Below are 15935 nucleotides of genomic sequence, written 5' to 3' on the forward strand. Positions count from 1 at the left end.
TGTGATGGAACTCTCACCTGATAGACGATTCATGCTGTGATTGGTTGCAGCTAAGCCATGTGACCCAACAACCCACCCACACTGATGATGAGATTTCAGGATGCAAGGTCATAAATAATGTGTTGTACACCTCCCTTACTCTGGCTGTCCAGATGATGTTGCTGCAGCTTTTTAGGAAATACTTTTTGTGATTTTTTTTTAATATAGCGATACTTTTAAAGGTTTTTCAAGTCAATGTTTAATAAGAGAATATCTAATGAGACAGGATAACATAAGCAAAAAAAGTAAAATGATTATTGAGATTGACAACATCTTCAGTATGTTTATATTATTTGCTTGTACAGATACTACAAAAAAGAGTGTAGTTTTATAAAGTTTTACATTTGTTGCACAGGGTACAGATTCAGAAATTACAGATGCAGACAGAAAGCTGCTGATGCATTGCAGATAAACTGCAGATCCTGTAGACCCCTCCCTGCCTCAATTCCTTGTTTCCACCCAGACGTTCCAGATGACATCAGCATGTCTCCACCCTCACCTCTTCACTAAAGCTCCTCTGGGTGTGAGCCACACTCTCACTCTGTGCTTTGGGAGCCTTATACATTATTGGGACACTCATCACAATATAAGATGCTACAGGTCGAAACAGTTTTGCTCACATTATTTTTCAGATATTTGTGTTTGAAAAGATTTACCTTTAATATGTCTTTTCCTAAACTCCACTGATTTCTTTTCCATTCCACTTATTAACAGCAAAGCACATGAGGAATGCTCCTTGATCTGCTCACTTCACAATAAAATCTAAATCATATAGTATTTCTGATGAAACCATTTAGGTATGTAGTAGCTCATCTGTGCATGTTGGGACAGACTGGTTAGCATTCACTTCCCACATACACCAATGAATCTTGGTTGTCAATGACCTTGTCTTAGGTTCACTATTTGTCTATTCTGTGTTTAGCCCTAGTCAATGTAGCTTAGATCCTCACTATAATTGATAAATGGGCACATGCACATATATATATTTTTTTCCTCAAACTATAAAAGATTGTCTAAAATATCTTTCTGTAAACATTTTTCTGCTAAAAAGCAATAGAAAGTATAAAGTGTAAAAATATTTAAATTTGAACATCAAATAACTAGTGTTTTTTTTTAATTAATGATCAATAATAATTTCTTACTTATATGTAATATTTGGTAAGCAACAATTGACTCTGCTGTTCACCTGTAGAATCCTGTCCTAATGTCTCGAAAATACATTTTTGCTGATTCATTGTTTAATGTGATGAAACAGTGAGATGAATCAGCAAAACACTTGTTGGGTTTGTATTTTTTTAGCTGAATGTTAATAGCTGACTTACATAGTTCTTTTTTGTGTAGGCAATTATGACACTTTGTTTACACAGCAGGCACAGTCATGTTAATACAGAAATGTCAAAAAGCTGTTGTTGGTATGCTGTTGTTTGTATGCTGGGCCCAATGAGCTGACTCACTGACTGACAAGAGTAAGTCATTGTGCAGCAGAAATGTTTTCTTTTTCTAGCAGTTTATTTTCAGTATGGCAATGACATTGATCTGGTTGTGTGCCTTGTACAAGTGGATCAGCTACAGTAATAGGTTTTTTCATTTATTACATCTTGTAAGTAATTTTTATCCTGTACAATGTGTGGTAATTATGCAATAACACTTCTTTGGTGTCAAGTATTCAGATCCACTCATCTCTTTATTCTCTAGTAGAGATGCTGGCCACTATGCTCTATTTACTCTTCTTTATGGTTTATTGTTTCTATATATTTGCGTTATAATTTCATCACTCTGTAAAGCATTTTGCAATCCTGTGTTAAGAAATGCTGTATAAAATCAAATTCATTGCTATTTATTTTAATGGCTCTAATGGCACTGTCTCAAAAGGGCCAAGTCACTCTTACTTATGCACACACACACACACACACACGCGCAGGCACGCACAAGCGCACGCATGCACACAGAGCACTTTAGGTCCCAATCAGATACTGGAGCCTTAAACTGTCAGTAAGAAAAGCCTGAACATGGCCTCATTGTGCATAATGATGAGCAGGTTAATAAACCCTCTGTCTTTCACCAGTGTTCCTGATTTAACTGCAATTTGTTTGAATATTTGCATTCCTTAGCTTATTAGCACAAGATTAACAAATGTCCAGTAAGTCCAATCAAGTATATAATATGTATTATAATAATAGCACTTTTATTTTATCTTTTACTGTAGACATAAGAATAAGAAATACTCAATAAATATAAGAAATATGGAAGATTTGCAAAGATTTTGAACAGTGACACATCATAATTTACCCCATGCTTTTATTACTGAACTTGTGTATCAACATAAAGAAAAAATCAAAACCATCATTAATTATTTTATCAGTATCATTATCTCAGGAATTTTTGCCTCTTTCTTGTTTGCTTATAGACACACCACATGAGAATATCTAATCTCATCTAATCTCTGGCTGGTTCCATAAAAATTTTATTCTAAATACAGATATCTGTAAAATGTGCTTTGTGATATGAATTCTGTTATACAAAAAGTGCTATACAAACAAAGGTAATTGAATATTGCAACTTTATGTGATATCAATATTGCAAAGACCAGTGGTGATGGTTATTTAATAAATAATGTATGAATAAATATATAAGAGTTTTTCAGAGCTCTTTAGTAATGAAAAGAACCCCACAAGTATAAGAACATATTAGAATTTAGTCAAACAGAATGCTGCCAAATGATTAAGAAATGTAGTGACAAATATATTTAAACTATATTTGCATGGGTAAATATACATGGGTGCAAATAGTCAATCAGTCAATCAATAAACCTTAAACATTGCTGATTATTGCAGTGCAAACTGATATTGATTACAATGACAAAGTATTTAAAATGCAACAGACCTACATAAAAGAGGAATATAGAACGAAAAGAGAGAGAGAGAGAGAGAGAGAGAGAGAGAGAGAGAGAGAGAGAGAGAGAGAGAGAGAGAGAGAGAGAAATGAAACTGAGAAAGGCAGAGGGGGGACTGTAGCTGTTGTTTCAGGATATTTATGGCTGTCTGGGTCAGGACACTTTCCAAGCCATGTCTCCTCAGGCTTAAACTGTCTGTCCTTTAGCATCCCTCTGTCCAGTCACCTTTATTTAACCAAATTCCAGGCCCAAAATAAGGTCTGTCTGTCTGACACAGGCCTGTCCAGGATGTTCAAGGGTAAAGACAAAGTGTGTGTGTTTGGAGAACCATTAAGATCTTCAGTTCAGTGATCAATCACATGCCACATGAGGTTAGAAAGCTGATTAGCATTGTGCATTGACTGTGGCTAAAACATGTTAGAAAAAGTGTTATAAGATGTAATGCCATAATGTATTAACCAGGTTACCTCATAACCTTAGTGCATAAGCAAATAAGATAAATGTTTTTGCTCTCCAGCAGAATGTAGTGATGTTTCTTTCTCTGAAAAAACTAAAACCTAAACACACACACATTTTTACTCCCTACATAAATTACACGTGATTAAAATTACATTCAGCATGAACAAGTTCACAGAGTTCAGTGGATTTTGGTCACTCTCACATTAAAAAGCTTTGTGATATGATAGCTTTTTGTTTGCATTCTGCTTCCCAGCACTGAAGCATATTACCTTACGCCCCCTCGTTTTTGCTGAGTCACTGCATCACTGCATGCTGTTAAAAAGGGTGGGGGTGGCTAGGAACCACCCTGAGGAGTGAACATACCAACCTGAGGCTTGAATCATCAGATGCTAAGATCCATGGTAAAACGCAATATGTGATCATGTGATATAAGGTGATAAGTGCCACAAGTCTTATGCTGCAACCATCTTAACCAGAAAATGCAAAGAGTTTAGAACAGTTCAGAAATTTTTTTTAATAATAAATATGCAAGACATGTTTTGTATGGACTTGTTAACTGACACTGATAATATTAGTGTCAGCGAGCAAGATTTAAATTAGGATTATACACAATTTTATTTAAATTAGGTATGGAGTATTAAAGTCACTAATTGAAACGATTTTCCTTATCCAATAGTTCATGTGTATAGCAGCAATATGGAGATAAATAAATCTTGGAAATTAAGTAACAGAAAATGCTTATGTTTCTGGTGAGTGTATGGAGTTAGTGCACTTATCTCACAATGATAATCTACTAATCTGGAGATTATAGCAATGACAGCAATGTCTGCTACATTTTCAGAAATCACAAACAATAAGTGACTTTTTGCCTGCTGGCATAGGCACAGAACAACTCTGATGCTCGTCTCTTTGAGTGACACACATGAATATCATATATAAATATACATGAATATTCATCCTCAAGGTGGCGCCACAACCGACTTCACTTTAAAAGTTTTTCTTTTTTTTGGTATAAAAAATGTTAGAAGGAGAGTATTTTTAATCTTTTTTCACAAAGATTAAAATAATCCCTTTTGTAGTCAGGTCTAGGAATATTTCATTGTGTATGTCTTATTTTTACTGGTCAGAAAACAAGAATGTACAGCTATATCTGTATTTTGAGTCAGAAAATTCAGCAAATCTGAACAACTCCACAAATTTGATTGTTGACTTAACTGGGTGACAACTAAAATATACTGTTTGCATAATGCTTAAACTGGTAGCTATAAGATACTATTATTTGATAGCTACATTTCAACACATATAAATAACTAAACCAGCAAAACTCAGACACCAAATGTGTTCTGTCTTGCTTACTTGGGATTATCAATGGGATTATACATAAATGCATATAATAGAATTCTATAATCTTAAAAGTATTATATACAAATTATTTACTAATTAAAACAAAGCTAGTTATTATAATTATATAAATATTCACCATCCTGTGAAATTCTGCTGCTGTTGCCAACAGAAGCTGCATAACTGGTTGAATGGTCTTGACCTGAGTTATTTAATCACAAGATACATTAACACCTGTTCCTAGACAGTTTTAGAGGTTGTTAGAGAACACAGAACACATCTAAGCAAACCACATTATGAAGACAAAGGAGCTATAAAAAAAGTCTGTGTATACTCTATACATACAGTATACACATAAACAAAATACAGTGGCCTCCACTAATACTGACATACTTGATCAATATGAGCAATGAAGGCTATGACACATTCTGTTTAGTGTCTAACATTTTTTTTTTTAAGAATACATGACAAGAGGTTTGGGAACATTCCTTCATAAAACTCTCTTTAGAGCCTTTGTAGCATGGCAGGAATTTGGTTCCAAGTCAGTAAACAATTTTGATATTTCTGTATGTTATGGATCACTTTCCTGCTGGAAGATCCAACCATGGTCCATTTCAAGCTTTCCGACAGAGGCAGTTTATAGTGTTCCTTCAATATCAATAAAAGAGCCCATTAAAATATATATTAACAAACTAACCAGGTCCACTGGTAGAAAAACAGCCCCAAAACATTAAAGAGCCAGCAGCATTTTTAACCATGAGCATTGGGCACATTTCCATACAGCTACTTCACTGTATGCACCAAAGCCCACCTTAAGTGGTTACTGCTAAAAAGCTCTATTTTGATTTCATCCAACAACAGAACCTAATTCTATTTTAAATTTCAGTGGTATCTGGCAAACTGAAGATCCTTGAGTTTGTTGTTAGACGAGAATAGAGTATTTTTCTTGAAACCCTTCAGAACAATTTCTGGTGAAGTAGGTGATGTCCAATTGTGGTTTCTGAGATTTTCTGACCTCGAGACTGCTTCTGCAATTTTCCAGCTGTGATATTTTAACCACTTGAATCATCCTTTTCACAGTATGTTGAGACAATATAGTCACATTATATTGAACAAAGATTTTTTTATACCCGTGTTGTGTTTGCAACTGTGTGTTATCCATGAGAGCAGACGGGATTTTTTTGTAAGCTTTCCTGAACAAAATATTAAAAGTAAAAAAGAAACTCACTTTTTTCGCTCTTATTTAGCACAGGTGCTAGTATTAGTAGAGGGCACTGAGGGCACTTACATATGAGAGTTACTGTAGCCTCAGATTTCTCTTACTGGCTTATCAAATGTGATCTTCTGCTGCTGAAGCCTAATTAAGGTTTGACATGGGTGTTAATTGTGGTTATTTAAGTTATTATTGCTTTCTAGTCAGTGCAAACTAGTCTTGCCATTCTCCTGTAAAACCTCTCATTAACCAGGTGTTTTCGAATGCAAAATTGCTGTTCATGTCATGTTTTTTTTTTTTTAAACCTTTTTGTGTAAAATCTAGAGCACTGATGTCCACTGTTTCGGGGGTTGTGTGTGTGCAGGTTTTCATTTCAACCAAGCAGAAGCTATACTTGACATTACTGAAAGCTAAACTCAAATAATTAAACAGGTGCAATCAGGCCTGGCCTTTGATTGTAAGAATAGCCTACACCCACTCTGGCTCTTTGTGTATTAAATTAATAAAGGCACTAACATGCCCCAAAATAACTGAACCCACATTTCCTTCTATTCTAATGTTGGATGTGAACATTAACTGAAGCTTTTGACCAATGCCTGAAAATTTTGCTGCATTGCACTGCTGCCAGATTCAGATTCATTATGCAATTCAGGTTAGTTTAATCACTGTAGTATTTCTTTTCTCCGCCCTGTCTATGTCTCCAGATTCTCGATAATGTAGAATGAGCCTGTATTGCAGATCACAGCAATAAATCAAAGTGCTCTTAAGCACTTGCTCATTCTGTAACCATATGTCCATGCACTAAAAACATGATGGCAATAACTAATGTGACAAGCAAACATTATTGCCCCTGGACTGTGTCTGTCTTTTATGCTACTGCTGTAGTGCCACCTAAAATGACTGTGGGTGCTCTGCAGAATGTGGGCGAGCCTGTGTTGAATTTTAAAACAGCCAGTCCCACCACAAAAGCACCTTGAGCTCGACTTGGTCCTGGCTGATTTACACATTTAAAGGAGATCTCCTTCACCCAGGGCAGTGACGGAGTGCACAGCCAACAAAAAGACATGCAGCATCATCAGTGGTGCTACTGATGCTTTACATGGGCACTCACAGACACAAAAATGAGCACATAATCAAACAGTTATAAAATAAAAATCACATATGACTACATCATCTCATTCAGGAAATTATTCCCACAGCTCATGTTAGTCATTTAGTTTAACCTTTTCTCTCAATGGTATATCATTTATCAGCACCTCCTGCTGCTCTGATGCAATGCAAACACGTTTGCAAAATTACTATCTGCACTTGCATCAGGCGATAGCACTTGGTTGCATTATCTGCAGCAGGTGCGGTCAGAGAGTTTGCAGTGACATCACACTGCAGCACAAGGAATAAAAAAATCAATATTAGATAGACTGAAGACTTCAGTCGTGAATAACACATCTGAGGATAAATAGGTTAACTTTGGTTTAAAATGCACTAGGGTTGCACCATATGTCATTTTACTATATTGTTATTGAAATATTGGCCTTTGAAATATATGCAAATGAGCACCTCCTTTCTATTTATAGCACCCCTGAATATGCTGATCAGTCATAAATGTCCTAGATATGTTTTCTGTGATTTGAAATATTTCATCGGCATGACCTGCCTATGTTGCAAAAACAAAAAAAACATGGTCAGGACATTATTTGCTAACTAAATACATAAATGAGATCAATGTAAATAATAGTCGACTCAACTTGAGACATGTACATGGGAAGCAAGAAAACACCATTAAGAAAAGACACACAGACATATAAGGAGAATACAGAAAGTAACCAAATCTATATAAAAGTATATAAATATATAGTATATAAATGATCAGTCATAATACTGGCCCATGTGTCTGATATATGAAAGCTGGTGAGAACTGTGCATTTTTTCCCTGGAGCCAGAAAATTCATTCATCAGTCTGCTCTGAGTTCCTCTGTACTATGGATCTTCTTGTCTCCCTGAACCTGTGAATACTAATATGTTTAATGCACATGGTAGAAATGGACGATTTCTAAAATAATGTAACAATGTGGGATTATTTAGATTAAAGTTATTGCCTAAATAATAATAAAATAATAATTGCTGATAAATTCTGCATAATCATCAGCTCAGCGTCAAGCAAAAGTATTAAAAAGAAACTCTAGCAAACATAATATTTTTTTATTTTATAAAATGAGTATATGATTATGTGGGTGCACATGCACAGTTCCTTATGAAATGTTTATGTATTTGTTTGGTTATTTTACAGAAGACATTTGTAACAATACTTCAACATGACCATTAAAGGGTTGAAGTGATGTGTTCACTATATCCTAAAAGACTGCTGTCCTTGGTGCTTAGGGATCAAACTGCATGCTTACGCTCTGTAGTCTCTGTCCAAGGTTCTGATAATGTCCAGACAATGTAAAGCTACTAGAAGCATGGAAACATACGAAAATAGTATTGGAAAAATGAGGGACATGGTATTTAAATATTTATGTTTTCCACTTTCAGTATAAATCCTTCGAAAGATTTAAAAGAAAACTGAACAGAGAAGGTTTGTATTTATTTTTTTATTTTGTTTTTGATGTAAAGAAGGATCTAGGCATAAGAATTTATTTCAGGAACCACAACCACTAGAATGAAAAATCCACATTTAAAATGTAGGTGTATAATAATAATAATATTATTAATAATAATAATAATAATAATAATAATAATAATAATAATAATAATAATAATAATGGTATACATACCAAATATAGAATATAGAATATATAAATTGTTACAGATCAAATTAAAGATATTGTATTGTATATATTTAATGTTAGTTGGTTTATTGTGTGCAAGTTTAATTGAAATCTTTTTAATAAAGTAAGTCGCACAAACTGCTGCAATACATGGGAAATACAGAGCAAGCAAAGATCCCACCCTTACCCACACTCACACACGCAACCTTGACCCAGGTCCTCTTTTCGATCGGGATGCTAAACCACTGATAACTACAAAAAAAAAACCACCCACTAGGTGGGATCAGTGGTCCAGTCCAAAGAATCCTGCCCGCCTACAGTATATAAAGGACTCGCACTTGCTCTGAGACGCTGTGAAAGCCACATACACCACTCACATACTGGCATACGCCTCCACCTCCACACAAGTACCCCATTCATCTGAACACGGTTCTCCACCGTACCTGTCCGGATGAGCTACTCGGTAGACGTTCTCGGAAGTCCCTTCCGGAGAGTGATGGACACTAGGACGACCTACAGCCGCAGCAGCGGCGGCGGCTCTGGCTCCAGCGGCTATCGCTCGCAGACATGGTCCCGGGCCAGTCCGATCTCACCTGTAGCCTACAAGAGGACGATGAACGCCGAGAGCATGGACCTGAGCATGGACCTGAACACACCGTCTTCTGCACTCAACGAGAAAGAGCAGCTGCAGGGTCTGAACGACCGCTTCGCCGTGTACATCGACAAGGTGCACTTCCTAGAGGAGCAGAACAAGCAGATCGAGGCAGAGATCAACGCTCTGCGGAGGAAGCAAGTTTCCCGCACCCAGTTGAGCGACGAGCACGAGCGTGAGCTGCAGGAGCTCCGCGGCGCAATCGAGCAGCTGCACAGTGACAAGGCGCGTCTGCATATCGACGCGGAGCGTCTTCAGGATGACATCCAGCGGCTGCGCGAACGTCTGGAAGACGAAGCCCGTGTGCGCGCCGACACCGAAGCGATGACGCGCGTTCTGAAGAAAGACGCCGGCGACTCCACCCTGGCCAAAGCAGAACTTGAGAAGAAGATTCAAGCCCTGCAGGACGAGATCGCGTTCGTCCGCGGAGACCACGAGGAAGAGGTCAGCGAGCTGCTCGCACAGCTCCAGGCATCGCAGGTCATTAGTGCCGATAAGAGGGAGTGGCAGAAGGCAGACATCACCGACGCCCTGCGAGATATCCGCACCCAGCTCGAGGGTCACTCCAACCGCAACCTGCAGCAGGTAGAAGACTGGTTCATGTGCCGCTATGCCAAACTGACCGAGGCCGCAGAGCAGAACAAGGACGCCATCAAGTCCGCCCGCGATGAGATCTCAGACTACCGGCGCCAGCTGCAGGCTAAAACCGTGGAGCTCGAATCAGCCCGCGGAACCAAAGATTCACTGGAGAGGCAACTGAGCGATATCGAGGAGAGACACAACTCAGACCTATCCAGTCTCCAGGTAAAACCTCACTCACTAAAATTACACTGATTAAATAGTAATCTATTATTACCAAATGCCCATTTTAATAGAAACTTTTTTAAAATTTATATTGAGTTTTAGAGTATGCATAGAAACACTTATCTAAAACACTAAATAATGATTAGTGCAGTTTTATAACTACTGATTTTTTTTTATTATTATTTGACTTTTTAAAAACATTTTCAATTAAAAGAAAATTCATAATAATTATTATTACATGAGAAATATCTTTAAAAAAAATCAAGACGTTTATTCTTCCACAGAAGAACAAAATGCATGTTGCGGATTTATTTATTATTAATGGGGGGCTGCACTGTAAATATCCTAGAGGTTTATTTAGTGATGCGGCATTGGGTTTAAACAAGACTCAACAAAAATTAATAATGCTCCATAATTAGTATTAATTATATAGTTGCGTTAGAGAATTTGCCATTAATCAGTATAAATAATAAATAATTCAATTGAAAAAGCGTTGCGAAAGTGACAGCAGTTGCATAGGCGAGTCCACTGCAGCAGAGATGCTGTGTCATGGTGTAAAGGTTGAAAAAGAGAGCGAGAGAGAGAGAGGGAGGGAGGGAAAGAGAGAGAGGGGGGGGGGACTCCTCTGCAGTCCCTGCTGTTTCCCTGGACTAATCAGAATGCGGATTTTCCTCATACTGTGTTCTCAAATTTAGCCATCGAACCACTAATCAAAGCAGCACAGTCAATTTCCTGGTGTATAATTGACAAAAGAAAGGCGTCAACTATAAATATTTACTTTCTTTAGAATATTATGTTTCTGCAACACAAAGATACTGCAGTGAGAGAGATTAATTCATGCATATATTAGTTTGGCTTGGAAAGAGTCTGGATAGGAAAATAGAAAAAAAAATGTTTTCTTGACTTGTGGCTTTAAGGATTTATAATGTTCTTGTTTACTATTTTATGTATTTATGCACTAACCATAGGCGCGATGATGTGTTTGCTCCCACTAGGAAACCATCCACCAGCTGGATAACGAGTTGAAGAGCACGAAATGGGAAATGGCAAGACATCTGCGTGAATACCAAGACCTACTAAATGTTAAAATGGCCCTAGATATAGAGATTGCAGCATACAGGTAAAAAGTCTATTTAACAAATCTATAGGTTGCTTCTCTAAGATTGTATTATTATTTTTTACTATAACTATTAATGAAATATTTTATATTTTACCAAGGAAATTATAAAAATACAGGATTTAAGAAATACTTATAGTTCCTTAATAAAAGTCCTGCAATAAGTCACTTTCGGTTTGATTTGCCATCCTCATTTATGCTAAATATATCTTGGTCCATGATCTACTCATGTAGGAAACTACTCGAAGGAGAGGAGACCCACTTCAGCACATACCCTTATCGCCAGACTGTCACCAAAGGCCCCAAGGTCAAGGCAGAACCTCCCAAACTGAGGGTTCAGCACAAGTTTGTGGAAGAGATCATTGAGGAGACTCGAGTAGAAGATGAAAAATTGGAAATGGATGAGGTCTTGGCAGAGATGGCAGCAGAATTTTCTGAAAAGAAAGATGATGATGCAGAGGCAGATGAAGCTGAAGAGGAAGAAGCTGAAGAGAAGGCTGAGGAGAAAAAAGGAGAAGAGGAAGAGATTGTCGCTTCTAGCCAGGCCGAAGTGAGTGCCAGTGCTCCTGCTGATGAAGCTGAGGAAGATGAGACTAAAGAAGGTGACGAGGAAGAAGGTGATGATGAAGGAAAGGATGATGAAGAAGGTGAGGAAGAAAAGGAAGAAGAAAAGGAGGAAGAAAAGGGAGAAGATGCAGAGGAAGGTGAAGAAGGAGAAGGCGAAGAGGAAGCAGAAGTCGAGGAAACTGTCTTGAGCACCAAGGCACCTGAGTCAAAGGCCTCACCTGAGAAGGAAACAGCTGAAGAAAAAGCAGATGCTGAAGATGAACAGGGTGAAGAAGACAAAGCTGATGAGAAAGAAGTAGAAACAGAGGAAAAAGAATCTGAGAAAAAGGATGAGGCTGAGAAAGAGGACAAAAAAGTAAAAGATGATAAGGAGACCACTGACAAGGCTGAGTCTCCTAAAGCAGAATCACCAAAGGAGTCTCCAAAGAGTGAGTCTCCTAAGGCTTTATCACTAAAGAGTGAGAGCCCCAAAGCTACTTCTCCTAAGAGTGAGACCCCTAAAGCTACTTCTCCTAAGAGTGAGAGCCCCAAAGCTACTTCTCCTAAGAGTGAGACCCCCAAAGCTACCTCTCCTAAGAGTGAGACCCCCAAAGCTACTTCTCCTAAGAGTGAGACCCCTAAAGCTACTTCACCTAAGAGTGAGACCCCCAAAGCTGCTTCTCCTAAGAGTGAGACCCCCAAAGCTACTTCTCCTAAGACTGAGACCCCCAAAGCTACCTCTCCTAAGACCGAGAGTCCCAAAGCTACTTCTCCTAAGAGTGAAAGCCCAAAAGCTACTTCCCCTAAGAGTGAGAGCCCAAAGGCTACTACTCCTAAGAGTGAAAGCGAAAAGGTTCCAAAAGCAGAGGAAGCTAAGAAAGAAACTCCAAAAATTGAGAGTCCCAAGAAGGAAACAGCCACAGATGAGCCACAGAAAAAGGAGGAAACAAAACCTGAGTCAGATGAAAAAGCCAGCAAGGATGAAAAGTCTGATGAGAAGAAGACAGACAAAAAAGATGACACTGAAAAGGCAGATGAAGACAAAAAGGAGCCAGAGAAGAAAGAGCTAGAGAAGAAAGATGTCATCTCAAATGGAGTGGATGAAAGCCCTACCAAGGATGACCCTAGCCAAAAGGTTGTCATCACCAAAACAGTGGAGACCATCACCACTGGTGAGGATGGAGCCCAGCACGTCACCAAGTCTGTCACAGTCACTGAAACAGTGAAAGCAGTAGAAGAGTCAGTGGAGGAGAAGATAGTGGCCACCAAGAATGTGGAGAAAGTCTCCACCCACACCGTGAAGCAGATTACAGAGAATGAGTAAAGAAGCACCGCAAAGAGAAGATGACGAAGACGCTAGCACTCCAACCCAAGCTAACTTTACCAAGAAACCATAAAGCTAGATTACAATGTATCTAATTACATTAACCACTCTGAAAATTTAATACGATTTAACTGAAACAAAAAATATGCATAGAGAGAAGCCATATGATGCGGCGAGCTAAAAATTTAAATTGCATGTTGAGTGACAGCTTTAAATTGGTTTTGCTGCAGATGCTGTGTAGGTACCAGGGTCTCGAACGTCTTCCTTTCTGTCTGCAATACCTGAGGGGTGGGCATAGAGGGTGGGCTGGGCATTTGGGGTGGGCGCGTCTGCATGCCAGCTCAGGGGGGAGCATGCTCCCCTACTCTTCGGGGTAGAAAAACAATCCGTATGTATGAAAGCAAATCAGATTTGCACAGCTTAAGAATGTATGCTGAGAGAGTGGCAGAAATATATGTGATGTCAACTGCAGTTTGTCTTGAGGACTATTTGAGTGTGACAAAAATATCTGCGTTCCAACAAAGTAGCCTTACTAATATAAAAGCGTGAGGACACACTGACTGAGCCAAACACAACAATCACAAAATACAGTTTGAAACTAAGGATGATACAAGCAAGTCCATGATCATATTCATACAGTACATAAAGCAATTAAGAAACTCCCTAGCCTTAAACATGCTTTTTACTGTTGTCTATTATGTTTACGTAATGAGTGCAAATGACAATAAAAACCCAACAATGTGCACATACATTCTTGTATGCATAGAATGAACTTGAAATATACCTTCTTACACATTAATGAGGTGCTACGGTTTGCAATCCCATGTCTTCAGTCATCGTTATGCATTTCAGCATATGCTCAATAAACATCATATAGAAATGTATTCGGTTTCAAGTGTTTTTGTTGTGTGTGCATGGTTTGTATCTCTATTTTCTTATTTAGATCCACATTCATTTAACATAGCAGTATGTAAATGGTATATTAATAAATTCTACTGGAAATATTTCAAATGGTGTAAAACAGTGGATAGGAATGAGTTGAGCAATAAAGTACTGAATATCCTCTACATTTACATTCATATTTATTATATTTCTAGCTGCATATTTCTAAATTAATGCACAGTTCCCATGATTTTAAGATAAATGTGGCAGATTTAAAAGATGAATGACTAATTAAGCATAACAATTTTACAGAGCAGAACACAATGGCATCATGTACAATAAATGGGTTTCCATGGTCAGTTTAAAGGCAGCACTAATAACTTTATAGTCACTATATTGACTAAGTTTCCATGGTCAGTTTAAAGGCAGCACTAATAACTTTATAGTCACTATATTGACTATGTAGTTCAAAAAACGAATATATTCCAATGAAACACTCCACTTCACTAGGGACTACTGCACTCCTGCTCATTAAGGTAATTTTCAAATCTTTTCAAATGTAATGTAAAGTCAAGCAGATAAAGATAAAGAGCTTTGGTTAATGTTCAATGTTGGTGCCAGGCCTGCTGGTCTGAGTGTTTAAAAACTTGCAGATCTCCTGGGATTTTTTATGCAGAACAGTTTTTAGAGGTTATAGAAAAATTGTGCAATAACCAAATAACTTTCAGTGACTAATTAAAATAACTGAATACATAAAAAACTGATTTAAGTATAAATGCATCCCAGAATACACACCATGTTGAACATTTTAGCAGATGTGCTTAGACCACATTTGGTTCCACTCCTGTCTGCTATCAGAGACTACAGTGGGCACAGGCTCACTAAGATTCAGCGAAGTTTGTGACATGCAGATAGTAGGACACATCCTGCTTTACATTGGCAGTTCAGGCTAATGTTGTGGGGAATTATTTCTTGGCACACTGTGTGTAATACCACTCAAGCATTGTTTAAATGTCACAGCATATCTGAGTTTTGTATCTGACCACTGCCAAATCTCCCACTAGTTATTTGTACACATAAAAGAAGCAGTTATTCAGAACCTTAATTCTTCTTGACATTTTTTAAAATAAGTTTCTCTTCCTGTAATCACTTACGTTATAGCAATTTTGAACAATTGACCCTAAACAACCAATCGGAATTAGGTTCTGTTTTAACAGAATCCAAAAACCATCAGCATTGAGGTATGCTATAATAATTAAAACCCAAATTCCAAAATAGTTGGGACACTGTGCAAAATGTAATATATATATGCCTTTTGATGGCTGCAACGGGTTTAAAAAAAGTTGGGACGGGGCCATGTTTACCACTGTTAACAAATACGACTTCTCTCCATATATAGGGCGAAGAGAAGTATGTTGTCCCAAATGTGTCTTATACAGATTTTTATACAGATTTTTATACCAGTTGCTCAACTTTTTGTTTTGATGGGCCAAATGTTTCCAAATGGTAAAAGATCTAGACTGCAGGCAGGCCAGTTCAGTACCCAGACTTATACTGTAAAGACATGCTATTATTATAGATGCAGCAAGCAGTTAGCATTGTCTTGTTTAAATATGCAAGGCCCTCCCTGAAAAAGATGTTTTCAGTATGGAAGCATTTGTTGCTTTAAAAACTGTATATACTATTCAGCATTGATGGAGCCTTTTCAAATGTGCAAGCTGCCCATTCCACAGGCACTAATGCACTCTAATACCACCAGAGATGCGTTTAGTTTTTTACCTGATCGCTGATAACAAGCCAGATAGTCCCTCTCCTCTTTAGTCCAGAAGACATGGTGTCAATGGTTTTCCAAAAATATTTAAAATTTAGATTGGTCTAAACACAGAACAGTTTTCCT

The 15935-nt window shown here is 37.8% G+C and overlaps 1 protein-coding gene across 1 annotated transcript; it reads left to right on the plus strand.

The window, feature by feature from the left end:
* Positions 1 to 9044: 9044 nt before the first annotated feature.
* nefma (neurofilament medium chain a) lies at positions 9045 to 14040 on the plus strand. Its single transcript, XM_046868741.1, has 3 exons — positions 9045 to 10169; positions 11165 to 11289; positions 11521 to 14040. Exons 1-3 carry the CDS (start codon positions 9165 to 9167, stop codon positions 13154 to 13156), a joined length of 2766 nt encoding a protein of 921 aa, XP_046724697.1. The 5' UTR covers positions 9045 to 9164; the 3' UTR covers positions 13157 to 14040.
* The last annotated feature ends 1895 nt before the right edge of the window (positions 14041 to 15935 follow it).

Source organism: Silurus meridionalis, chromosome 15 (assembly GCF_014805685.1).
Source record: "Silurus meridionalis isolate SWU-2019-XX chromosome 15, ASM1480568v1, whole genome shotgun sequence".
NCBI lineage: Eukaryota > Metazoa > Chordata > Actinopteri > Siluriformes > Siluridae > Silurus > Silurus meridionalis.